The sequence below is a fragment of the Carassius auratus genome, chromosome 22, assembly GCF_003368295.1.
Source record: "Carassius auratus strain Wakin chromosome 22, ASM336829v1, whole genome shotgun sequence".
Lineage (NCBI taxonomy): Eukaryota > Metazoa > Chordata > Actinopteri > Cypriniformes > Cyprinidae > Carassius > Carassius auratus.
Genome location: NC_039264.1, coordinates 15,263,468 through 15,290,832, shown reverse-complemented (window position 1 = coordinate 15,290,832; position 27,365 = coordinate 15,263,468). Strand labels below are relative to the sequence as shown.

The window sequence follows — 27,365 nt, the reverse complement described above, 5'->3', positions numbered from 1 at the left end:
ATAATTTTGAAAAATAATAGCTCGCAGCAACATGGAAAAAAAAGAACTATGAACTAGTTCATTTTTGGAACTGTGTGAACTTTAGTTCAAAATTGAGTAGTTTGAACTATGAATTGAACTAGTTCATTTTAAAATTTGTGAATTGAACTTTGAACTAGTTCATGTAGAAAGTGAACTTTCCCAACAGTGCATACAACATAGCGGCGTTTTGTTTCTTTTTTTCAGTCGCAGAATGTCTTTTCGTCGGCGCGTGCTGGAGCCTGTATCATTTCATATCGAAAAGGGTGAATGAAACCATGTGCATGCAATGTTGTGGTCAGTTAAGTCATGAAGTTACCAAAAGGGTGATTAAATCTGTCTTAAAACTGTACTTGCATGTAATAAATTATATATGAGTTACATTAAGAACATGTCTCTGAAATGTCTCACTTATCATTCAACTCGTCATCTCACAACTAGAGACTTAAAGACCTGAAATGGGTCAGAAAATACACTGTCTTTGCGGTTTTTACATTAATTTAAAGATTGAATATAAAATATTAGCAAAATAAAAGTATATTTAAAAACTATAATGTTAGGTTGAATTATTCATGTTTAATCGCGATTCATTTCAGAAATTTAATTTAATTGATTGACAGCACTTTATATATAACTTGTGTTCTAGGAGTAACTTGGGGTTAAAAGTTTACTAATAAAGATGTATTATTATTATGTATTATTATTTTTCACAATCTTCACTGACCCCGCTCTAGTTCCTTTTGTAAAAAATACAAAACTACTAGTGGGGCTACATTTGTAGGCATATTATTTTTTGATAGACTGATGAGAGTTGTCCAGGAAGGAACCTGTCCGCTCTATAGCAGAATCTGCCACTCATGACAACCACAGCGAACATGCAGCAAAACGTCCTGACATCCAGCACGCACTGTCATCTGCACTCGTTATAACACACACTGTGGGAAAAAAAGAAGGAGAGAAAAGTCCTGCAATTCCTCCTTCCATGCATCCCTGCTGCAAATCAAGGGTCAGTCAAAGCTAAATCTTTCTTTATTGTAATAAGATCAGGATTAGGAAAGACAGGACTCTGGATCCCCAAATCACTTTTAACCAAAATGCCAGAGTGCTGCCCACAAATTCAAAGCTCTGACAAACTGACATTCTTTTATAAATATCAAACCCTTTGTAGCAAAAGTGAAGCTTGACTTGGCAAACACAACTAAAAATGACAGGGGGAGAGACAGACTTGCACACATTGCTCATTGGAGCTTACAGCTGTCAGGTTGTAAGAGAACATCATGTGACAAGGTCAACACACTTACAGCAAATAAACATGTCTTGCTTCTTCAGAAAAAAATAAACCCTATTTGCACATATGGACACATTAGATGGAGACTAGACATTGAGCTGATCTATATGACACTTCTCAGACTCCCACAAACAGTCCAACTGTCCATGTCCCACAGAAAAGAAAAGAAACATGCATGTCTGGCAGATGATTTATGGAGATTCAGCCCTAATGGCAGTGCATTAAAACTTAAGCAGAGCTTTCCCACCACCCCAGCACACCTGCACACCTGCTCTGTACATCTAACCCTCCCTGATCAATCTTTCATGTGTGTTTTTCCGACCGCATACACCCACTCTCATACAATCCCTCATGATGCAAGCAGAGGAAAAATGACTTTCTTTAATAATGCACTATGGAGTTTCTTTCCCACTGTTGCTTATGTGGGTGAAATGATTGGTCTGAAAGTAAGCAGAATATACAGGGAAATAGACTTGAGACAGAAAATGCAACAGAGTAGAGCAGAGAGTAATACTGTCTAGCTAACTACCACATAGACATTCTTCGAGGCAATAGAGGCTTGCCACCGAGTCAGATCTAAATGATAAATTATAATAGCACAAAGGTCTGCTGCTGGAGAGCTGCTGCCATCCTGTGACATTCAGCTCCAACCCCAAATAAACACACTTGTACCAGATAATCAAGGTTGTTCAGGGTTACTTGATAATTCCAGGCAGGTGTTGTCACGTGGAGCAGTGTTGGAACTGAAGTCTGCAGGACAGTAGAGGATTGTAGCAAAGTCCCTTTAAGCCAAGTCATGTCACTCAGCGGCCATCTTTGAAATGCCTTTCGGGCATTTAAGTGCCGCTCCTATCTCTTTGAACAGGGAAACATCAAATTCTCCAAAACTGGTCTCCAAGCTTACAATAAAATTTCATATGTGAAATCCCCAATTAAATCTGAAAACAACTTTATCATAAAAGTTGTTTATTTTACTCAAATAGTAATTTATTTTTTTTAGTCTAGACCAGCCAGTTCGCATGCGTTTCAGAAAGCTTACTGTTTTTATAGGGATTGATAACGGCAGTATATATAAAAAGATGCAATGATCCGCTAACTTTACCAATAAGGGATTGACTCTTTTACTCAGAAGACGGGGCTTCTTTCGAAAGGGTTGCCAAATTGAGCGTTGCATTTTCCCCATTCAAAAATATACTAGTGACACATCTTGGGTACTGTAGTCTTTGGTTGTAGAGATCACTAGAAACTAGAGACATTCCTGTCCTATTGACATTGACAAAAACTGATTCAGAAATTAGAAATGTGACAAAACTAAAACCCAAGCATAACTTAAACAAAACTCAAACAAAACTAAATAAATTGAATAAATAAACAAAAAAATAAAAGTAAAAAACAAAACAGAACACAAAATCAAACCAAAACCAACCAACCAACAAAAAAAAGTTCAAACAAACTTGCTAACAAAAAAATGCTAACCAAACCCAGAGAGTCACAAAATAACTGCAAATCAAAACCAGTTCAAGCCTAAACAAAAATCAGTCAAACACAAAAGCAAAAAAAACTCAAAAGCAAAAAACAAAACAACCCCCCAAACAAAACAGTACAAAACCAAAAGAACACACACAAACTAAATATAAACAAAAAGCAAAATTTAAAACAAAATTCTAACCAAACCCAAACTATAACACAAATCAAAACATGTTCAGACAAAAACAAAATGAAACAGTCAAACAAAAACTAAACTAAACTAAAACAAAACACAAAACCAAGCCAAGCAAACCAAAACTCAAGCAAAAAAGGACCAAAAAAAATTTAAATCCAAACGTAATACAAACCAAAACCCAAACAAAAACATAACCAAAATAAAAATGAGAAAATTTATTTTAAGTGGAAAATCTGGACTTTTTTTTTAACATATTAATGTTTGCACACTCATTGACACACTTTACCCCACTATCCCCTATGCTCTGAATTTGTGGTTGTTTCAGTAGATATGGAGCTCCAGAAATGGTGAAACTAAATCCTGCAGATGTACAGACACAAGAGCAAACCTTTAGGACATCTGTAGTGGGAGACAAACACTTGAGCAAATATGTTTGTTCCCGCATACAAACTCACCCAGCTGGCTGCCGTGTTTACAAGACGCGGCTGGCTGTCATGCTAAGTTAACAATACAGTGCACATGCAGAAAGACATGGCCGGGATCAACGCTCAAACAACAGAGGTCTAGTAAACAAATGAAATTACACACAAGATCAGTGCCCACAGACACTGGCAACCGGGCAACCCTCCTGCTGTGCTCTGAGAGCGAATGTGCTGGCTGTCTCAATCTCACCGCCTTTCAAACACACAGTTTTTATTTTTTCCACATCACAAATATTTTATTCCGTCCAATAAAACAAAGACAACTTTCAAGAAATGCAAGAGCTTTAGTTATGCATAAAGGCTGAAATGAAAAGCCGACAAAAACAATTGGCAACAAAAATGTTTTGTTGTTGAATAGTCATTTGATCTCATATGACCCAATGTCAGGGCCTGCAATAGCAAGGTTTGACCAGTGTGGCACTGTAACGCAATTCAGCCCTCACGAAGCCAAAAGAGAAGTGTTGGAGAGCTTTAGAAAACTACAAACAAAAAATGTTGGCATGTGTAAAGGCCCTGATGAACTCTTAGAAAAGTTATTTATTTATTATTTCTTGGTTAGATGTAAAAAGAAGTTTGATATACGCAAGAAGCGCTTAACTGTTAGTGAACATCTCAATGCTGCTGAGAGCAGAAGGCGGAGCTTCTTTAGAAAGGGTTGCTTTCAGTTAGAATTAAAACTTGATTCTCTCATGTAAAGCAGCTCTATAGAATATGTATACGGTAACTCCATATTTTGACGAAGTGCCAAAGCTGAATAAGTGATCAAAGCCTAATGATTAATTTGGTGAATTAACTGATGATTAGTCAAATAATCACTCTAATAATCATTAGATTAATCAATTATCAAAATAACTACTTGTTGCAGCTCTAAATTTAGTTAAAGCTGCAGTAGGTAACTTTTGTAAAAAAAAAAAAAATATATATATATATATATATATATATATATATATATATATATATATTTTTTTTTTTTTTTTTTTTTTTTAGATATTTGTGAAACCTGTCATTATGTCCTGACAGTAGAATATGAGACAGATAATCTGTGAAAAAAAATCAAGCTCCTCTGGCTCCTCCCAGTGGTCCTATTGCCATTTGCAGAAATTCGCCGCTCCCGGTAAAAAACAACCAATCAGAGCTGTGGTCCGTAACTTTGTTTGTGTTCAAAATTTACAAAATGAACATAAGCGAGTACACCATGAATCCCTTTTCCGAACCGTGTTTTTAGCCTGTCCTGAATCACTAGGGTACATCTATAATAAGTGTTTATATTCAGACTATTTTAGATTGCTTCGGTGGGTACCGCGTCGGAGTAACCCAATACCTTTGTGATTCTTCATAGACATAAACAGAGAGAAGTAGTTCCGGCTACGATGTTCTTCCGCAAGACACACGCAGTTCTGTTTATTAACCGCTAGAGCATCAAAAGTTACCTACTGCAGCTTTAATCTTAGTGTTAAGAGAGCATTTAGAGCGGTTCTGACTTCCAACTTACAGCTAAAGCTGCATCAACCACAGTTAGTTTTGATAAAACTATCAGATCACACAACAACAGAATGATAAAAACTGTAATTTAAATGTTTTAACTGACCTAAAGCCATTATTTACATGCTTTTAGGTAGCTGTAGGACTTCACGGCTGCTAATTCATGTTTTTAATGCGAGTCAATGTTTACCTTACTGAATGTAAAGGGCTCACTGTGTGTCACTTTATAACAGCACTAGATCAAAGACACATACTTGTGATTGAAACCCCAGGGGTCTCATTTATAAAACTCTCTGTAGATTTAATCCTAAACGTGTACGTATGCACAAAAACTATATTTTGTGTATGCACAAAAGTTTTCAGATGTATGCGCACACTTTGTGTACTTTATATATCTCAGCCAGGGGAAGATGTGTGTACATGCATCTCCACCTCATCCTCTCCCCGAAGTAACCATATATGAAGCTTACAACGCCTAGTTTTACTATGCGTAACCTCTCATCTGCATATCTTTTCCTTGCATATTACCATCCACGTGACACCATATTTTACACCGTAAATGGTACAAGGCATCAAGGAAATATAAGATAAGCAGTATAAATGCCATTTGTGCCATACACAATTTTTATTGGTAAAAATCATCCAGTATTCTTATGTTTTAGCATAAATATATCAAAATCCATAAAAACAAAACTGTTTAAAATTGTTGGTATCATTCTTTTCCACTGGCCAAATAGTATTTCAATTGTTTTAAACAATTAGAATAAAATTTAATTTATGCTGTTTTGCTGATAAGGTGAACATCTTTTAGTCTATATTTATTGCAGTGTAAATATTGCCCAACACAGCGCGTCACTGTCAAAGTAGCCTATTTTCTTTTTTTTTCTTTTTTTACATACAAATTGCCGTTTTCTTCAATTTGTATTTTCCAAATACAGTGGTATTTTTCATAATGTTGTGGAGATGCCTTCACACAGCACCAACACCTCTATGCAGCTGTGGTTGTACGGTAAGATATTAATCACTGGACCCATTCAAACCAGACGATATAGACCTTTCCACCGAATCCAGCAGTGTCCGCCACAGTATTGAAGTGCGCATCATTGATCATTGTTCTCACAAAAATGTTTTTGCATATCATGAGATCTGCGGTTTAATTTGAAAATGAATTATTGTGCACCTATAGCACTCCTCACTCTCATTAAACAGCATGACAGAGCGAAAGTGATCAAGCGCATCCACTAAACATGCCTAAATTCGTATAATTTTTAACTTCTACGAAATGATTATGTAATTTCAGTGATCATCTCTATTAATAAGAGTGGAATATTTAATGCAAATGTGTATATCGAAATTAAAACAGGTTTTACAATTGTTGTTTACTTCATTACTATTCTCACTCAAGGAAAAAGAGTGCGTACGCATGGTCTAGAATGTCCGTATGTTGTGTACATATTTACGTAAAGTTTATCTTTTATAAATCCTGATATGTGCGTGGAAAATTGCTTATGCATTTTCTATGCCCATTTTGGGCGTACGCAACGTTTATGAATGGGACCCCAGAACTGTTCCCTAAACAAGACGTTACGTCTCTTAAGTGACTTTTCAGACACAACATTGCAAGTTTTTTCGTTTACTATCATACCTGCCAACAAAAATACCTTGGTTTCAATGCTTTGAACTGCTGTTGGATTTCTATGTTTGCAAAAACAGATGTGCTGAGGAGTAATACAAACAGTAAAAATATTCAGTACTGATGTACAAAATATCAGAAATTTAGAGAAACAGCTTGTTTAAACAAATGAGCGTACTAACAGTATATATATCAGTCACAAAGAAACAGTCGAAAAATATATTTGGGTGGCAGTTTTAATTCCTATATACAAATATATCAACCCATTAAAAAATAACTTTGGGTTGTAAAGCATCCCAGTATTACAGAAGGTGTCTCTCCGAGAGCAGAAGCCAGTAAACAGGAGAGGCTATTTGTGGTGTCTGTGGCCCCCAACAGACAGACACTGACTCACTGGCCTCTCTCTGAGACTCTACTTCAATCCTGCCTCTCCCGAGCACAGCGGGGCTGACAGATGAGCGTGGGGGAGGCTTTTGGAACAGCTACCATCACTACACACACGGCTCACGATTCCCTCACATCCTTCAAAAAACTGCCCGCATCCACTCAAACTACACTTGGCATGCTGTTAGATAATTAGAGCCGGTTGCAGAGCTAACAAGGGGCCCTTGGGTGAAAGGGTACATATGGCTGTATACAGACTAAAGGGTGAAAATGAAAGGGAAAGTGTAGTGTTTTTCAATAAATGATGAAAAAATGGGACAAACTAAACACTATATTGCATAAGCTGAAGCATTTGTCATTATACAGTGATAAACCAATGGTTTTTCTTGTAAACAGCTTTATTTCCAAGCAGAGTGATACACCCAGAAGATGTGTAATCAAGCCAATCAGATTGAAACTGATTTTTTTTTAGAAGCCATAGCATTCTTGTGAGCAATATGTTCGAGATGGTCAGTGAACAGACTGTAGGTGTCTGAGGCTGAGACTACCATGAAACATGTGCACTACCCGCTAGGACACGTCTCCGACCCACATATTCTTTATTCATGGGTTTCATCTTCACTGTATATGAATAATATACACTTTTCAGTGTATAGAACCGATGAACTGTGACACTTATCTAAATTCATTCTAAAGAACCTTGTGATTCTTGAGATGCTATATACATCCACACAAAGAAAGGACACTGCACAAAACAGGGATCCATAGAACTATACAATGGTGCATGAACTCAATGTTTTATTACGCTCAGGAATGAGAGAGTAGACAACAAAAGAGGCAATTTAGAGGCAACATTTCAAATCTTTCTCTTTCTGTTTGTTCCTCTATGTGAAGTCTGATTTGAACATTTGTAGAGTATGGGATAACAGCCTGCCTTCATTTTCTTTTTGTGTTTATGAATTGTCTGGCTGCAGGTTTTTTTGCGCGTACTGAAAAACATCTTAGACAGCAAATCGAACCCAATTCAAGCAGTGTCTCGACAATAAGGCAACATCCCATCTAATTGCCAGTGATCAAAAGAGACGTGCAAATGAAGCGATATTTCCAAAGTCCGAAGTTGACTTGAGATAAAAATCGTTATACTCTGTAATTCTTTAGACTGTTGGAAAAAAGACTTCTTGTTTAAGAACAAGCGCATTTGTGAGTAATTACCACAGAATTATGTGAAAAACAATGAAGGGTGGTCAAATCCATCGATATCCCATAGCATGCTATAATCGCTATTGTGCTAGGTACTTAAAATACATGATAAAGTACATGGTACTTGAACACATACAATGGTGTGAAAAATATTCTTTAGTAGTGTCGTAATTGCGATTTGCAAACTTGTAAGTGGGACTTCTTAGCGCATACAATACAAAACCGTCTTTTCCTACAAAACAAAGCTTTTCTTGGGCACATTCATGCTACCAGTGTTGGCTAAGTTACTTTCAAAAATGTATTAATTACTAATTACATAATCGATATTGTATTTAAATTACTTATTACACTGTCTGAAAAGTAACTGAAAAATCCCTATAAACCTTAATATTAAATGTAACTATTCTTTCAATTTGAGTCAAACATAGAATAGTTTAGCCTTTTAGCTTTAAAACAACTGCAATTATTATTATATTATTATTTGTATAATTTTTTTTAACTTGGTTAAAAAAAAAAAAAAAACTCTGAATAACAACATATCTGAATAACAAAAACGCTTAAGAAAAGTTAAACAATTCATTTCAGTTAGGTAAGATGTTCAGGAAAAGCCCAACCCGTAAAATCTGTACAGGTTTATGTAAAAACAAATAACATGTTAATTAATGTAGGTAAAAATGAATTACATAAATTATCTGCTCTGCTGAATAAAGCCATTTCAGATCGGGCAGTTCTTCTGAGGTAAATTCATCATACCAGGACTTCTTTCAAAAATGATTATATATCTTGATTATATATATATATATATATTTTTTTATTAATCTAGATGAGGGGGTTTACACTCAGGTGTAAAGATCTCAGATACGGGAAAGACTGTACCTCACTTTAGTTTGATACCAATGACATGATCAGAGAATATTTGTTTTTGATTTGAATCCATTCATTTAAAAGTAGACACTTTAAGCTTTCAGATACGGGATAGACTGTACGTAGCTTTAGTTTAATATGGATTACATAATAATGTGTAGAGAGTTGCTCACAGAGAGCTAGATGGCAGAAACCTCACCCTGTTTGTTTGGTTTATTTTACAAAAGCACAATGTTTTGTTGTTATTTTCAGTTTACACAAATAAAAGTAGACTCTTTTTAGATTTGTTTTAATTTAGTCTTATCTGTATCTGAGAATTTAAGGTTTCTCTGTGAATCAGGAAAAACTGAAAGTGAATGAGCTGATGCAAAGGGTTAAAAACGCTGCATTCAATTTTATCTTTATATGGTGAATTTAGATTTCAAATACTGATTTCAGAAATGTTAAAATGATTTACTGTATGTAACGCAAGTACTTTATATGTAATGGTAATTAAATTCCCTAAAAATGAGCAGTAATCCCTTACTTAACTTTTTCAGTGGATAAGTAATTTGATTACAGTAACACGTTACACCCAACACTGCATGCCACATTACTTTGTATTTTTTTCCTCAACGATCGACTACCCAGGTATTGAGAACCAAATGTTTGTCTTGGATACATCACCAGACCCCTGAGGTCTTTTACCATCACATCTATCAACCACTGAGGGCCACAAGTCAGAAGCATCAAACAAGTCAGAAGCCATGCCATTTCCCATGAGTCATATTTTATCACCGCTTATCTTCAAAAAATATTAACTAAGTGTCAAAGAGTGATAAATGGTATCACCAAAGCCAATCTTCAGAACACTCTTGGGAAGAATAACACTTTATCTGGAGTCGTCGAAAACTTTATGGTGCTCGCAGCAGTTAGAAAAAGCTTTCTAAGATGGTTCTGGAAGCAGATGGATATGTCATGATGAAGAGAGCGTGGTGAAAACGTCAGCAGGGACGCCATAATAAGCAGTTAGACGCTTCACTGGTTCTTGGGTCAAAGTTATCAAAAGGTACAGAGCAACTTCTGGCTCAAATTGATGGTTGTCTGGAAACATATACAGAAGAGACTACGCTATTAACCTTAGGGTTCCTCTTCCTGTCTTCCTGCATGTTTCCTTTGCTTGCAGAGCATTGTTTTTGAAAAATGAGCAAGCTCTGAGCCAGGAAACCAATTTTCCAGAACAATGTTATATTGGGGGACTTTTGATAGTGAGAAGCTTAGACTCAGTCTTCACTAAACGCTCCGTGAAAAATTTTGCCTGAGGAAGAGTGACAAGAAACCTGTCGAAAACACAAGCCTCGACCATCAGTTATAGATATTAAAGTGGCGAAGATGATGAGAAGTAATGGGTTGTGTATTAGAGGGAGCCAGAGGATTGTGAGAGCGTGTGTGTATGACTACTTTTAGACCTTTGGCAGTGGCCCACAGCAGTGGTTTCAGAGGATAATGCAGGCTGACAGTAGTCAAAGCCTGTGCAACTATAACTGAGGGACAGAGACAGCTTACACAGGCAATAACACACACACACAGGGAAAATGTGTGCTATAAGCAAGACAAAGACATTTATACATACATAAAGATTCTACAGGCACTGAAAAAAAAAAAAAAAAATCAAGGACACAGATACTCCCACATCTTTAATTCATGAGGATGAGTAATGTCAGGTTTATAGTGTGCACTCAAGCATAATGAATACACAATGAACAGGATTTTCAAACTTTGTGAATTGCCCTCAGTTACGAGACTTGCAAGAACCTCTTTTGGTGTCACTGACATCAAACCTGGCACAACATGATGACTATTTTTTCAAATATCCAAATGCATGACTTCAGAACACTGATAAAAAATGTCTAGACATATGGCAAAAAAAAAAAAAAAAAAAAAAAAATTGCACCACAGACAGTGTGTGAACCTGGCATTATGTATGCCCGGTCTGCTCTGTTCTTGTGCTCCATACATAGCATACAGGGGAAGGTCGGGGTCACAGAAAATAATGGTATAAAGTGATTTAGAAATTGTGCAGGTTCAAATCAGCCCTTCTTCAAAGGACAATGGGAAAGCAACAAGAAAGTGCCAGAAATCAGACACCTTACCTTTAAATGAATAGCTAATCACAATTAGATTTCAAAAAGAAATAAATTATATATATCATCATATGCACAAAGCAGAAGTCATCTATACAATCCAAGCAGAAGACATCTATAAAATCACTTCACAATTCATATTAATACATTTTAATCCAAGCAATTAAGGCTTATTCAGATCCCCATTAACACAAATCAATGAGATATTAAAGCTAGAGAGTAAACATAACATAACCACCAGGGGAGGCTCTGGCAAACACTTCCCTTTCATAATCTTTGCATTGAACCAATCAGTACTCAGAAGAACCCCCCTCCAGAGTGCCCCTCCTCCGAAACTCCATGCCTGTCTGTTTATAGAGCGCAGAGAGATGAGAGAGAGACGGAGAGGGAGTGTAGTACACAGTCAATCTCTGCAAAAGTGCGACAGAGAGGAAAAGGAGGAAGACCCATACAATTCTGAGAAAATTAGGAGGAAATTGAAAAAAGGATAGAGACTGAGGAGGAAAAAAATTCAGGATCTGGAAGCGGAACCAAAAATATTATGATGATTCTTTGTGCTTTAATCTTTTCACCAGTTTCTCCAGATGCCACGTGGATACTGGAAGCTTAAAAGTCACAGAGTTAGTAGCCCTAGATGTCCTTTGTCATTTGAACAAAATGAGCAGACAAAATGTATGTCTAAAATTGAAGGACTACTTTCTTCTGTTTTTGGAGCAAGACTGACAAACAACTGTGCCGTGTCTGTATCATCTGTTTTTTTTAAAAAAAACATCTTTCTTTTTATGGTGGACTGTTATTGCCGACCAGGGCTTATGTGACACGTTGTGAGCCTGCTGTTCAACTGAGGGCAAGATTATACTAACTGAACTGGACAAGGATGCTGACTTTCTCAAAAACAACCTCCAGCCTGCGGCAGCAAGCAAGCTCTTGATTTAAGACTTCTTCTGTTCCATCTCAGATGTCAGGACTGCAAAACAACACCAACTGTTAAAAGGATGGTGCACAGAAGCTTGGGCTCAGCCTTGAGGACGAGGACAAAAACAATTGCTTTCCCTTTGATGACTTGAATGACCAACTCTCTCTAAAAGACTAAAAGGACTAAAAATCTGGGGCAGCATTCGAAATTCAAACAAGAGTTATGAGGCGGGATGTTTGGAATAACTGTTGGCAACCTTAAGGTAAAGATAATCTTATCGTCTTCAACTTCTAAGATTAGATTTTTGTAAGATGTGAGCAAGTTGATTAAATAATAATAGTCCTCGCATTGATGCACTCTCATGCCTTGGGCTGACAGAACAATGCCAAGTTGGCAAAGATTTATTGAGCAAGACATCCACTGTATTACATAACGTATGTCTTCTTGTTGTCTTTTTGTTTTGCAATCCAATTTTTTTAAGGATAGAAACACCTAGCCAAGACAACAGCTTTGACTCAAACAGAGAGTGGACCTCTACCCTGGTGAAACTCTGGCTTCTCTGATTCCCAAGCAAAGCATCCTGACGGCACAATGCTGTGTGCTCAGGGTGTGGCCGCACCCCTAATGCTGAGCTCTCTTCTGCTGCAGCTAGTCAGAGCCAATCTACCTTCCGGCTGCCTGATTGCATCTGATATCCTGAGCTGCACCAACCTTGGGCTCGACCAAGTCCCGGAAGAGTTACCTGTAATGGTCGCGACACTGGACTTCAATCACAACCGCTTAGAACGCCTTGAGGAGGGTGGCTTCGCTGGTCTGCCCAATCTTGACACCGTACGGTTAGCCCACAATCAGCTGAGCAGACTCACTCCTGGAACCTTTCGGAATACAAGCAACATACGCCATCTGGACCTTTCCTCCAATCAACTGAACATTATAGAGGAGCACTACTTTCAAGAGTTAGTAGGAATAAAGGAGTTACTCCTTTACAACAACCAAATAGTGAGGGTAGAAAGCAAAGCCCTGAGTGGTTTGAGCAACCTACAAAAAGCCTACTTAAGCCATAACAGACTGACAGATTTCCCCTTCTTTTCTATTCAAGAACACGCCAATCTCACGACTCTGGATCTAAGTTCGAACCGTATGCCCAACCTTCCCGTCAAAGACATCGAAGCTCTAAAGGAAAAGATACAGAATGGGTTGTTCCTGCACAACAATAGCCTAATTTGTGAGTGCTCCATGTACGGCCTGTTTAAACAATGGGAGTACAGAGGTTTTACCTCAGTGACAGATTTTTGGGAGGAGCATACTTGCTTGATTTACGGTGAGCAACGTGCCATGGTGCGTTTTCTCAAGCATGTACGATACTTTGAGAATTGCAAAATAAAACCTCCAGTGAAGAAAATTAGCATGGAGGCATATGCTGGAGACTCAGTGATGTTAGATTGTATAACATCATTAAAGGGAAAACATCTCAACTATTCATGGGTAACCAAAACTTATGGATACATCGCTCCTCCTTTTAGTAACAATATGCTGCAAATGCATCCGAACGGTTCTTTGGAAATCTTGGCAGTACAAACAAACGACTCTGGGGTGTACTTGTGCATGGTTCAAAACCATCAGGAGTCAAGCAACGATTCTCTTGAAGTTAATGTAACCGTGCATACCCGCCGTCAAGACAGCGAACCCTTTAACACTGGCTTTACGACCCTTCTGGGCTGCGTTGTTAGTTTGATTTTGGTCCTTATGTACCTCTTCTTGACACCCTGTCGCTGCTGGTGTCGCAAACAGCCTATACCAGCAACACCGAATCTTGCGAACGAATGCAGTGCCCAGTCGTCTATCCTGACACCCACGCCACCTGCCACGGAGGGCCCAGGCCGTAAGGTCAGTAACAACAAGCATGTGGTCTTTCTGGAACCCATCAAGGAGGCACAGAATGGGCGGCTGCAGGCAGCACTGGCTCTTGATTATCCCAAGCTGGCCGTAACACGGAGCGATGCTGACTCGGTCACTTCCGTCTTCTCAGATACCACTATAGTGCCATAGCGGCTGCTTACTGTCATCCCAATGACCAGCTCAAACGAGCACTTGGGTCCTTCAACATGTCAGTCTGCAACTGCACAGCTACTCAGGACAGATCAGGGAGTTGGCTTTGCAAGCCCATAACAGGGAGCAGGACAGAGCAGATGCAATCATAGAAAAGAGAGATATAAAAAGGCAAAAAGATGGAGCAAAGCGCTCCCAAGAATCAGCTTTAAGCCACGACTGAGTCACGACGGTACGAGAGGAAGGAATTGGTTTGAAAGTACAAAAGCTGAGAAGGGTAAAATGCTTTGCCTTTACCACTGCTTGAGCCTTGATAGATTCATATGAATGCTTTGTCTAGAGCCTATAACCCACTGAATACTGCATAAACCCAACTCTACTCTAGAAATAGCATGAATGACATGAAGGAGAATGACAAGTGCATACTGGATTTCTAGTTTTTTTATATACTAGAATATAACTAGAATGTTTTTTTTAGACGTCCTTTGTATCCCTGTGTTTCAGACTGGCAATTTGGTGAGTAGTTAGCAGCAGCAATCAATTTTTGTAAGGGGTCATGCCCACTTTGCAAATGTAAGGGTTTGGGCAAGAGAAAATGCATCTATAAAATTGGAAATGGTTGTAAAAAAAGACTTGCAGCTGTGCAAAGTGGTGCTCCTAACTTATCCAAATTGATGTGGATATCAGACAGAGGTCACATCTCATCCTTAGTATGATTATAAATTGAAATGGATGAATTTTAATGAAACGGAATCTGTTAAAAAGTACATTCCCCTCTCCTTAAGCATTCCATGTTTCCCCTTGCCACCCACCCCTCCCCTTCCACAAACCCCTACTTTGTTGGCTTCTTAATAAATCCTTTTGCTTCGACCCGAGAGGGAAATGTCTGCCTTCTTATTCTAAATTAAAGTCTTTATGGCAAAGGTGAACATTCAAACTACACAACGTGTCCTAGCATTCCTGCTTTTCTATTCCAGAGTCAAATTAAAATGTGTGTGCAAATGTTCATAAGAACATAACATCATCAATTAAAAACAAAACATCACCAATTACTGCCAACTCCATCATGACAGAAGTTGTGAGAAATAACTGGGATCAAACCTAAATGTTTGTGAATGTCATAGCTGCTTTTGACAGTGGCATACACAAATGTCTATATTTAGTTGACAATGGCACGCAAAAGTTTTGTTGACTGATGACGTTGCAGCGCAAACCGCAAATGCTCTCTCTGGAGATATGCCGAGACCCACAAGTTATAACATACGGGCAAATGGAGAATTTAACAATAGTGCATTACCCTTGAGCCGAAGCCCATCTTCCCCAGAATAACTGCATAATAATGAGTGTGTTCCATCCAAAACTGTTTTACTGTCACTAAAACCACCATCATCATAACCATCATCATAACCATCATCATCATCCCCTCAATGTTTTGTGCCACAATTCTAACCATATCTGCATGGACACACATTTTGACATCCAAGGCATGAATAGTCTCCACCTAGGCTCTGGAGTAGAAAAGAGCGGGTTTAGATGTGCCACTTCTTATTTACAACAATAGTTCTCCTAAAAATGACATTTCTGCCATCATTAACTCACCCTCACTTCATTCTAAAATGGTATGAAAGTCCCACAGGTTTGGAACAATCTGAGGTTGAGTAAATCGTGTATAAGTAAATAAATGTATGTAAATCAGAAAAATGATCCACAATCCCATATTCTTAAGTATTTTAGTCTAAAAAAAAAAAAAAAAAAAAAAAAAAAAAACATTTTATAACAAGAGGTGTCATATTCATAATATTTTAATATAATGAACCATTTTTAATAAATTATATTTGTTACATTTTTTACTTGCATCTGACAGTCATCTGACATCTCTCAATGAATATTCACATGACCAAACCTGTACATAATTTGCCACACTTGCACATCTTACCCCCACCCTCCATAAAGCAGTTTTTTAAAATGTCTTACAACATCCAGATGCTCAAATAGACCAAATTCCATAATCGTCACCACTCTGAATGTATGCTCTACTGGGTCCGTGTCTTTTCAAGCTGTATAAAGCTCCTGTTAAGGGACATTATACATCGGGGTGCAGTTGCTGCCTCTGAGCTGTGTGTGGTCCACCTCAGTGTTTTATTTATCATACAGGATCGATACGGTCAAAGAACAATGTCAAAACTCTGACAAAAATGAACAAACAAAAACAACAACAGGAGAAACCTGTGCTTTTTCGATACCAGTTTACTTTAAATGTGTGTGTACTGTAAATAGTCCATCATTAGGGAAATAAGATTTCAAGACGATCCCCAATAACATTAAGGTATGACTAAAATCTTACATTTTTGATGAATCTATGTTAAAAGTAAAGATGATACGTCAAGTAGCACAAAAAGGCATGCAATATAAACTAAAACGCAATATTCTCTCTGTAAAAAAGCACTATCACGGAAGTTTAAAACACATTCACAGTATGGACTTATCAACCACAAGCCAGGACATCACTGTATATTACAGCTGAATGTGTAAAAGGAAATCCTATAGTCATAACATCTGCTGAGCTGTAATGCTGGGCTAAAAACATTCTTCCTCGTGCACCATACTGAGCTTCAGATGTCTGTGTGGGATAACCAATATGGGCTTTTGTTTGAGCATCGAGCATTAAAGGGTTCCAAGACATTTTGTCTTTACCACTGCTGCTATATGACATGTAGCTTATTGGTAAAAATTGGCGACATGTTGGAAACAGACTAGACCTATATCTGGTAAGAATATATATAAAACATTTATTTTTAGTGAACGAACACAGAATTTTTAAAAGTTAAACAAATTAAATGCATCGGATAAAGCAAAGATGTTTGACTGTATTAATTAGTTAAGGTGCAAACATGTTTAATGAACAAAAAATGAAGGGAAGTCCGTCAAGGGTGGGGTAATTTAAGTCTACATACAGTGCATATTATATTTTTGGTGCATTTGGAAATAATCATTTTATTTCTGTTACTCGCATTTAATTTGGTGCAGACAGTCCATCACAGCTTAGTTATTATGTGAAAATGGATATTATGTTTTTAATTCACTTCATTCATTACAGAAAGGCCTTGGTCAGCTCTACATTGAAAATAAACATGCTGCTTTAGTCTCCCATAATGCAGTCACATCAGCTCGGCTTTCATTTCCTGGCTTTTCTGCAGGATTTCCACCATTAAAGCTCAGCAGGACAAACCCAACAGTTTTGCCCAACAGCCTGTTAGCATGTAAATGAGGTACAAGTAATTGATTAGCTTAACTCCATTCCAGAATGCTTTAAGCAGAAAACTATTAAAAACTATTTATTTGAGGGAATGAGATTACTTATTTAACTACTGTGAATGATGTGTAACCTTAGCAATCTTGACAAATGGCAAAAAAATAAAAAATAATTCAGAAATTGATTGCTTTGGGTTAGGTTTAAAAAGCAGATCCCTGTGAAGAATGACAGAGAAATCACCCTCCTTTACAACATCTTTCATTTCCTGCTGTTCTGGCCCATCCATTTCATGGGTATTTCATCACAGCTCGACAACAGTCTTTCGATCACCAGTAAAAAAAATAAAAAATAAAAAAAGAGTGCGCTCATCAATTAAGAATATTTACAGTTCTGATGAACCTTGCAAGCACGCCAGACTAATAAGAGCAGAGATTGGCCTCCTACAAACACTGTCTGGACAGATTTAGATGTAATCTACATCTGAGATTAATCTGTCACTGCGGTGGTTTTTCACTTGTTCTTTCATTCTGGGAACTGCAAGGGTGAAAGCAAAGCTGTGATTAATTCTACCTTCAGAAAACAAGTTTTGCTGCAGCGTGTTGACAAGTAACTGTACAAGAACAACACACATTCAAATGAGTTAAAGTAACATTTATATACAGTATAGACAATAGTAATACTCTATGGAACACAAAATGAGATGTTTAGTAGAATGTTTATCCTGCTCTTTGGCATACGACAAAAGTAAAAAAATAAATAAAAAAAAAAGAAGTAAAAATGCCATAAATATCTTAAAATTGGTCCATCCAACTTGGTACTATACCAGCGTTTCTCAATTCCAGTCCTCGCGCCCCCCAGCTCTGCATATTTAGCATGTCTCTCTGTTAACAAACCTGATTCAGATGATCAGCTCATTACAAGTGAACTCCGTGCATGAACTGTGTTCCCATTGACATGGTCCCTACACAATGTTTATTGCTCCCTTCTCCCTGAGCAGGAGAAATCTGTTAAGTTTACTTCACACTTCAATGCCATTTTTAATGGAACATATACTGTATGTTCCCTTCAAACTGGAATCATGGCAGAATATCCTGTGGTGTCCACTTCACAGGGCACTTTCAAATAGAACAAACGTCATTAGTTTGTTCTAAAAAAAAAAGAAGCAATAATAGAAATATAAAAAAATGTGCAGAGCAGGGGGGCGCGAGGACTGGAATTGTATAAAAGGCAGGAATTTAAGCTCTCATTCAGTGAAAATCTTGCTTGACTCCCATTGTCACAAAAGAAAGAAAGAAAGCTTAATGGAATAGTTACAGATTGACTTTCGAATACAATCAGGAGTCACATTTCCACATTTGTCCTAATTACTTTCATCACAGGGGGAAAGCTAGCATAGTCAAAGATGACAGAATCACTAAAATATGGCTTTAGGGTAAAGGTCCAGCAGCCTTCATTAACAATTTATGACGTCTCTCTGACTTCAACATAAAAAAAAGACCAACAATCTGAAACCTATTCATCATGAAGCTAGAAATAAAATCAAGAGATGGCAAATTGCAATACGAAGTCTTGGAGGTATCATACAGGTAGTTTCTAAAGCTCAGAAAATGTATTTTATATAAAATGTCAGATATCAATAGGATGGAATTACAGCATTGGCCTAGATTCTTTTAAAGTGGAAATCAAATCACACTGGAGAAAGTGGTGGAAAGTACTTGGCGTCAGGAACCAGATCAAAGTAACAGCAACCCTTGCAGGTCAGCCTTCTCAAATGCACATTACTATTGAAACACACACATACAATGCAATGAACCATAATGATTCTCACAGAAAACTGTAGAAGAATAATAAACAATAAAAAATGCAATACAGCATAACAGGGACTGGTCAGTGCCTGAAGTATTTTTTCTCATTTATTTTCTTCTTAAGCATTCAAACTGGTTTAGCTTTGGGTATCGATAGCGCTACCATTAAGGACTTCCCCCGTTAGATGTGTGTGCAAGCCTATCCTTTTTCACTCTCTAAACCTAACAGGATGTTTAGACATGAACTCTGAGCCTGGAGTCCGCTTAAGTTAATTAGCAGGCATTGTTAATGAGCGCTCTGAGCCGGCAGTTAGCCGCTCCGCTGGTATTTGATGAAGCAGTCCAGAGCAGGCTTGTGATGACTTACTGCTATTAGCACTGTACAGAGCAGACAACCAATTAAACATCACGTTCAAAGACTTTCACCATATTAGTAGCGATATCACAATGGAAAGTACATGTTATAAACATCTGATGAATGGTGCAGCAAAGATTCATGGTGCAGCGCTGTAGCCAAACAGCACAACAGAGATTTGACAAAAACCTTTCTGATGCACAGCAGGCTGGGATTTCGTTCAGAACAGGAGAACTCACTGCCACCGGGTTTTAAACAGAGAAACACCTCCGAAAGATGTGCACGTCAGTTTCACAGGGAAAGGGTGAGAAAGGAAGTCTGCAGAATATGAGGAGGCACAGATGCACAGGATTCTGGGTGGAAATATCAGGAACTGTACAACAACAAAAACACAGATGCAATAAAAATGTAAGGCTTTTGAGTAGGGCTGGATGATTAATCGAAAAGTAATCAAAACCGAAACTCAGAACCTCTAACCGACTTAATTTTCCCATGTCGGTTATTTCGTTTTTTTAATCCTGTTAACACTTCCCCCTTAAAAGCATACTACCGCGTATGTAGCCACATGACTCTTGCGTCTTCACTAAACTTTGTCAGTTGTACTTGTTTTATGGTTTGGGTATTCAAGCGATTAGACGGTCGGATGTGTATTATTATTTAGAGATCCCATGTTCGCGCAGCTGCATTGTGACACGAACACTCATATAAACAGTAGCTATGAAGCTCGCGCACAGAGGAACGCAAAAACTAGTTGTCAGCGCTGTCCTGTGATTAATTACTAAAGTAGCTTAAGCCTGGCCACTTGCAAATGTAACCATTCAAAAGACTTTAAAGCATTCAAACACAAGAGGCGGAAAAGCTGAACTGAGTAGCTGGTTACTCGCGCTTTGTTCGGTGCGCACGCATAGAGAGAGCCGCGTCTCACAGACGGTAACACTGAACTGGGCTCTCCTTTGCGGAATTGCTAATTCAACCTTTTCACACCACAGACTGAACACAATTAATCATTGCTTGGTAATTGGCCAACAAAGTATCGACTGTTGTCTGAAGTTTTGTTTGATTGCAATCCATTACATCTCTTTCTATCAAAGTTATCTGATATTATCAAGATGAATTTGTTCTGACAGTTTAACTCTTGAGTTCTTGTCATATTTTATTACCATTTTCTAAACTATAGCAAATAAACTGATAATGCGAGAAATGTTGAAGGTGTCTAAATAAATGTTGGTTTGACTGTATGTTTAATTCTTACAGTACTATTTTACATTAATACATTATTCGTTTTCTGTACCTGGACACTTACAAACTTGAAAAAACTTAAATGCTTTGTAAATAGCACAATAAAATAAACAGAACAAACATACAAACAAATTAAACCCTTTCAAACAGGGCCCACTGGTACAACCTGAATGGGGGCCCTGCTGACTCCAGCTATGGCCCTACTTACAGTACAAACCTGGTCAGTGAACTATGAGGCCAAAAAAACAAAACAGAAACAAAATAATCGTTCATTAATTGTAATCGAGGTAAAATGTTCAATTAATCGAGGTTTTGATTTTAGGCCATAATCGTCCAGCCCTACTTTTGAGTTCATAGTACTATGAAAACTATAAAAGACAGGTCCCGCCATTAAACAAAAATTAAAAATGGTAATAGCAACTTTTTATCTCACAGTTTTGACTTATTTTCTCACAATTTCAAATTTACTTCTAGCAGTTATGACTTTTTCTCAGAATTGTGCAAAATAAACTTGAGTTATAAAGTCAGTATTGCGTGATATAAACTCTCAACTGAAAAATAAAACCGTATATTGAGATTTAAACTCGCAATTCTGGAGAAAGAATTTTCAGAATGAATTCTGAATTCCTCCGAATTTCAAGTTTAAATCGTGCAATTCTGACGCAATTGCAAGCTTATTTTTCACAATTTTGAGGGAAATGGTTCGAATTGTGAGAAAAAAGTAAAAATTGCGTGATACAAACCCGCAATTGCAATAAAGTCTGAATTGTGAGATAACTTGCAATTCTGACTTTAGAACTCGCAATTGCATGTTTGTATCTCGTAATTCTGATTTTATAACTCACAACTGAGAATTGATATCAATTCTGAGAGCGAGAAAAAAAGTAAATATGCAAATTTTGGTTGATGGCTGTTTACATTTTAAAATCGATAACCAATTTATTGCACAACCAATCCTAAACCAAATACTAATTTCAGTGTGGTCTAAAACTAAATCAGAATTGTTCTCATTTTTATGATATACCCCCTTTTAAAAACTAAAGTCTACATGAAATGGTCTGGTGAGAACTTTAATTAGATTGAAACACCTTTTTTCACTCTGCAAACGCTTCAACTAGGGAGCAATTCTGCAAATTGAGAGCTCCATTTGGCTGCTTTCATAACGGCTGCACTGAACCAGTATTTACTGATGGGAACGTCGACCACCTGTGGTGTGGAGTCTCACAGAGCAGGGAATCATTGCAGAACACTGCCATCTCAGCCTATTACAAAAACGCTAGTTTATTATCACCATAACCATCTAATAACACCCCACAGCGTCCAGATTTCTTATTTTTAAGCACTGCAGGGAAAAAGCAAAGCTAATATTCTGTACTTCCACGACTGCATGTGTCCATGAGTCACCACAAAGCTTGTGAGGTGGTGACACATGTTCTTGCAGTTTCGACAGGCCCGTAAACCACGAGTTGAGTGATTCAAGGTTCAGAATTGAACAGTGAGTGAAAATAGTCATGACAACAAAATAAAGGGTTTGGATTCCTGAGGGATTTATTCACCCATTTTCTTTCTGGCAGAAGCCCAACCTACCGTTCTTCCTCAATATTTTCCAATAAAACATCTATAACGAATGCTTCAAATCAATTAATCACTTCTAGTTCATGATGCTGTTATCATATTTGGTCTACCATGGATATAAATGTCCAAAATTGTACCACTGGCTCCGTCTTGTTCTCTGATGTTGCATAGGGGGAACTGGATACAGTTCTTTCCTGGCATTGATGGCTCCATAAAGAACCTTTAATATCTATGGAACCTTTCCATTAAACAAAATGTTATTTATGATGGAAAATGGTTCTTTTAAGAACTGTTTACTGAAAGGTTCTTTGAGGAACCAAAACTTGCCATTCTATGGCATCACTGCAAAAACACTTTATTGGGAAGAGTTTAGATACACACTGAAAGCGCAAGAACTCAGACACTGGCCATCACACCTCAAAGGATGGTCATCTCGATACAGTTTCATACGAGTGAGAAAAACTCAGTCGTTCCTGCCAGAGCCGGTCAGATGGGCGAAAATACACACATGCAAATGCATGACGGAGCAACAGGGATGTGATGCTTTGTGTTGAAATGTCCTTGGTGAGACAGATGCCAATGTAATTAATAAGACATAGGACAAACTTTAGTTAAAAAGGAGTGTGCGAAAAATGATTTTCTTTCATCTGTTGAACACAGAAGAATAAAGAGCTGCTCTTTTCCATACGATCAACATCCAGAAACGTAGCAAGGAGATCAGTAAAATAGTCCATGTGACATAAGCGCCACAACCATAAGTTTAAGAAGCTATGAGATTACTTTTTGAAGAAAACAGAAATAACGCCTTTTTTGAACAATTTGTCTTTTGGAGAGTATCCACTGAACATAAAAAGTGTATGCTGTTCCGTGTCAGCTGCATCACGCTTACACATTGTTTTCATTGGAATCAAAGCATAAACAACATAAAAAAATGTCCAAAATGGCTCTAGAGTGACGCGGATGAGACAAATTGTTTCAATAAAGGCGTTATTTCTGTTTTCTAAGTGTGCGAAAAGTATTCTAGTACCTTTATTGGATTATTTTACCGATCTCCTTGCTACGTTTCTGGACGTTGATTGTGTTACTTACATTGTTGTTACATTTGGAGGATCAGAGAGTTCTCAAAATACATCAAAAATATCTTAATTTGTGTTCGAAAGATGAACGAAGGTCTTACGGGTTTAGAACGACATTTCATTTTTGGGTCAACCCTTTAAAAACTTAATATACTGTTATATATATATATATATATATATATATATATATATATATATATATATATATATATATATATTAATTATCAGATTATATGGTAATTTATTGTATATTATATACATTAAAATACATTAAAATACGTAATTGTACAGCTTCAGAAAAATCAGAATATAGCGCAGACGTGTACTAGTATGTCATCTTATATTATTATGATCCTTTTATTAATTTAAAAAGAGGATAACATGGAAATTCTCCTGAGGTTCTCATCTGTCTTCAACAAAGGAAGCCAGATATGGAGTTGACCTCTCCTTGCCACGATGTTTTCATTCTTAGGTGAATTATTGTTTTAATAAAAATCGCACAAATTCATAAAGAAAAATCCCATCTTCAGGCTTTCTGTAGGACGCATCAAATGTCAGAGACAGTACATTTGAGAAAATCCTGAATAGATTGCTTGTCCCCATTTTACACTCTTCTGATTCTCTCATCTTTCTTTTCTTCTCTTAAGATGTGTCAATCCAGACCAGCGGTGACACAGCAAGCTCCTGAAATATGGACCACTCGTGCATTTCCACAATAATCTCTGCGGCGAAGATGACAAACACACCTCGGGCCGTGACCTCCTTTCGCTGCAAGAAGCCATACAACTTCACAGTCTCACAATAATATTTCTTTGTACAAAACAGAAATTCACCAGACTTTTCCTGAAAACACTGCCCACGCACTGTGTATCAGTGAGAGATCGAAAACAATGCTGATAATTCAATGAAAGACAATGATGTTTACAACTTCTGGTCGGAAAATCACATTTGTAAATGCCACATCAATCTTTCCTTATTTCTTGTGTAAAGCAATAATGAATGAGAATAATGTAGACAAATTTACTAAATATGAATCCCTCCCTTTGCTCGGAATGTTAAAATGGTATTCTGACTGTGAATGTGATCTGTAATGATGCATTTTGGGAATGACAGGACAGCATGGCACTGAAATAAAGAGAGGTGGAGAAATAAATAAATAAATAAATAAAAAGTCTTCAATAAAGAAAATCAATCCCCTTGTGAGTTTGTCTTTTTAAATATTTAAATTTAAACAAGTCATTAATGATGTTTTCGTTGATATGAAAAGCCAATACCTGAAGACAAATTAAAGAAAAACAAAAAGTGCAGCTAATAAGCTGGTTAAAAAAAAGAAATAAATCTTCATAACTTTCAATATTAATGGCTAAATGAATAGATGAACCAAAAATTAACTAATTAATTAATGAAAGAACATTATGGTGCCAAAATAGATAACTAGTTACAGTAACAAAATATGCTCTGCACAAACAAAAACAAACAAACAAACAAAAAAATAAAAATAATTCTAAATATCCATTTTACACGTTTTTTTTTTTTTTTTTTTTTTTTGGGCTGGTAGAAACACTGCAAGCCAGTGGCAAAACTAGGTCATCACTCCCATCATAATCGATGAAGCTGTCCACACTGCTACACTTGTAGTGTAGACAACATCACTGATTCAAACAGCACTGGTCTAGTTTGGTCACGCTGCCACACTTCTACATGAATTTGTACAAACAGTGTGGAAGGTGCTGAAACTATCCTGCAGGAATCCTGAACGTGAGTCAGTGCACACACGTAATACAACGGCTGAGTTACAGCACGACTCGTGTCAAAGCTTTGATGTCTGACTCAATACTTGTCAGTTTGAGACCGTAAGAGGCTCAACACCCAATAGCCTACCTCATTTTTCCCCCTTCTATTCATAGTATATTTTAGAAGTCTTTTTCTTTCATATTTTTAATCTATTTGTATTTATTTATTTATTTTCTTCTGATTTATACTACCAGTCAGACATTTGAAATAATAATAAAAGTCTAAAGCTTTATGGAAATAGTTTTTTTTTTTTTTTTTGAAATATTGTGAAATATTATAATATATTATAAGTAAAAAAAAAAAAAAAAAAAAAAAAAAAAAAATGAACAAAGAAGTATTTTCAGCAACATTACTCCAGTCTTCAGTGTCACATGATCCTTCAGAAATCATTCTTATATACTGATTTGATGCTCAAAAAACATTTATAATACACAAAACAAAACAAAAGCAAATCAAAGCAAAACACACAAAACAAAACGAAAGCAAATCAAAGCAAAACACACAAAACAAAACGATAGCAAATCAAAGCAAAACACACAAAACAAAACAAAAGCAAATCAAAGCAAAACACAAAACAAAACGATAGCAAATCAAAGCAAAACACACAAAACGAAAGCAAATCAAAGCAAAACACACAAAACGATAGCAAATCAAAGCAAAACACACAACAAAACGAAAGCAAATCAAAGCACACAAAACAAAACGAAAACAAATCAAAGCAAAACACACAAAAGAAAACAAAAAGTAGAAGCAAAGCAAAAAAAAAAAAAAATCAAAAAAAAAAATGTATGTAAGCAATGACATGTTACATTAATAAAAAAGTGAAAACATTTATAATGTTGCAAAGGATTTTTGCAAAAAAAAAAAAAAAAAAATTGAATGTTCTTTTGAATGTTCTATTTCTCAAAGGGCCCTAAAATGTGTGTAATATTAATAATAAGAACCATTATTAGTAACTGAACAATAATTGGCATATTATGACTATTAAAGGATCATGTGACAAACATTTTATATATATATATATATATATATATATATATATAAATAATTGTAATAAACATTCAACAGTGTGTGTTATTTTAATGCATTAATTAATAATAAGTCTAATAAAAGTCTGAATAGTGAATGAAGATGTTGAAATACAGAAGTGAGCGTGAGGTTGAATGTGAAGCAAGGTGTGTAAAGAATGGTTCGATGTGGCACTGAAGAAGAGTGTTTGGGACAGCAGGGAGAATCAATGCTGATGAATTGTCACTACAGTACAGATCAATCCTGAAAACTGCGTCAAACACGGTAAGATTTAAAAACTGCGGCAGTCAAGAATCATGACGAGGCCAAACCCCAACTAAACCATCACAGCTTCAGAATGTAATAACACAGAAGAGTACGCTAAAACTCCTCACCTCAGTTAGATCGGTCACTAAATAGTGTAAATAATCTCAATTTATTTTAATCTGTAGTCATATTTTATATAAAAAAAAAAGGCTTTATGGATGACAGGCTTGTTAGCAATGCAAAACGTAACAATGTCAGAGTTTTCAATGTCTTGTCTGAAATTAAGCATGATATGCGAGTCCATTTGAAATGTAATCAGTGCTGAAAGATTAGACTGAATCTGTCAACATTAAAAGCTTTTAAGATGAATCAGTCGAGCGCAGCATAACTTCTGAGCTCTGCGCTGTCAAACCGACGGGATTGTTTTAAGATCTGAAGCTGCTTTGAATTATGTGCTGGCTTCTGAAGAGTTAATGTAAATGATCTTCTGAAAGCAGGAATATTAGGACCGACTTTGTGTTGTGACTCATATTCTGAACTAAAGTGAAGTCAGAAGCTGCTCAGCGGGCTGTTGGCATCATGTCTAATAACACTTTAGGTTATAAATAGTGACAATGTATTTGTAGTTAACAAATTAATTTACAATTATCTGCCTGAAAACTGTGTTAAATCAGTGTATCAGTAACAATTTAAGCTATTATTCATTTAGTCGAAAAGATCCGTACTGAATATAAAAATGAATCAATATGAAAGCAGCACAAATGAATGCAAATGTACTGAATGACTAGCATACTAAACACAGCATTTACATAATATAACTATTATCAGAGTACATGAAAAAAATAAAAACATGCAATCACTGCTTATGTTCAAAAAACAGATTTGCCATTG

At 36.7% G+C, this 27,365-nt stretch overlaps 2 protein-coding genes across 4 annotated transcripts in view; one reads left to right on the top strand and one right to left on the bottom strand.

Moving 5' to 3' along the window:
• rnf123 (ring finger protein 123) overlaps positions 1–27,365 on the bottom strand; it is a 124,574-nt gene that overhangs the window by 37,666 nt on the left and 59,543 nt on the right. The gene's annotated exons all lie outside the window — the stretch shown is intronic.
• On the top strand, positions 11,633–24,589 carry LOC113039816 (amphoterin-induced protein 3-like). Of its 2 annotated transcripts, none has more exons than XM_026197908.1 (2): positions 11,633–13,940; positions 24,053–24,589. In XM_026197908.1, exons 1-2 carry the CDS (start codon positions 12,645–12,647, stop codon positions 24,122–24,124), a joined length of 1,368 nt encoding a protein of 455 aa, XP_026053693.1. In that variant the 5' UTR covers positions 11,633–12,644; the 3' UTR covers positions 24,125–24,589. The 2 variants fall into 2 exon arrangements, with proteins under 2 accessions (XP_026053693.1, XP_026053691.1); XM_026197906.1 differs by lacking the exon at positions 24,053–24,589 and having other exon boundaries at positions 11,634–12,315; positions 12,540–14,977.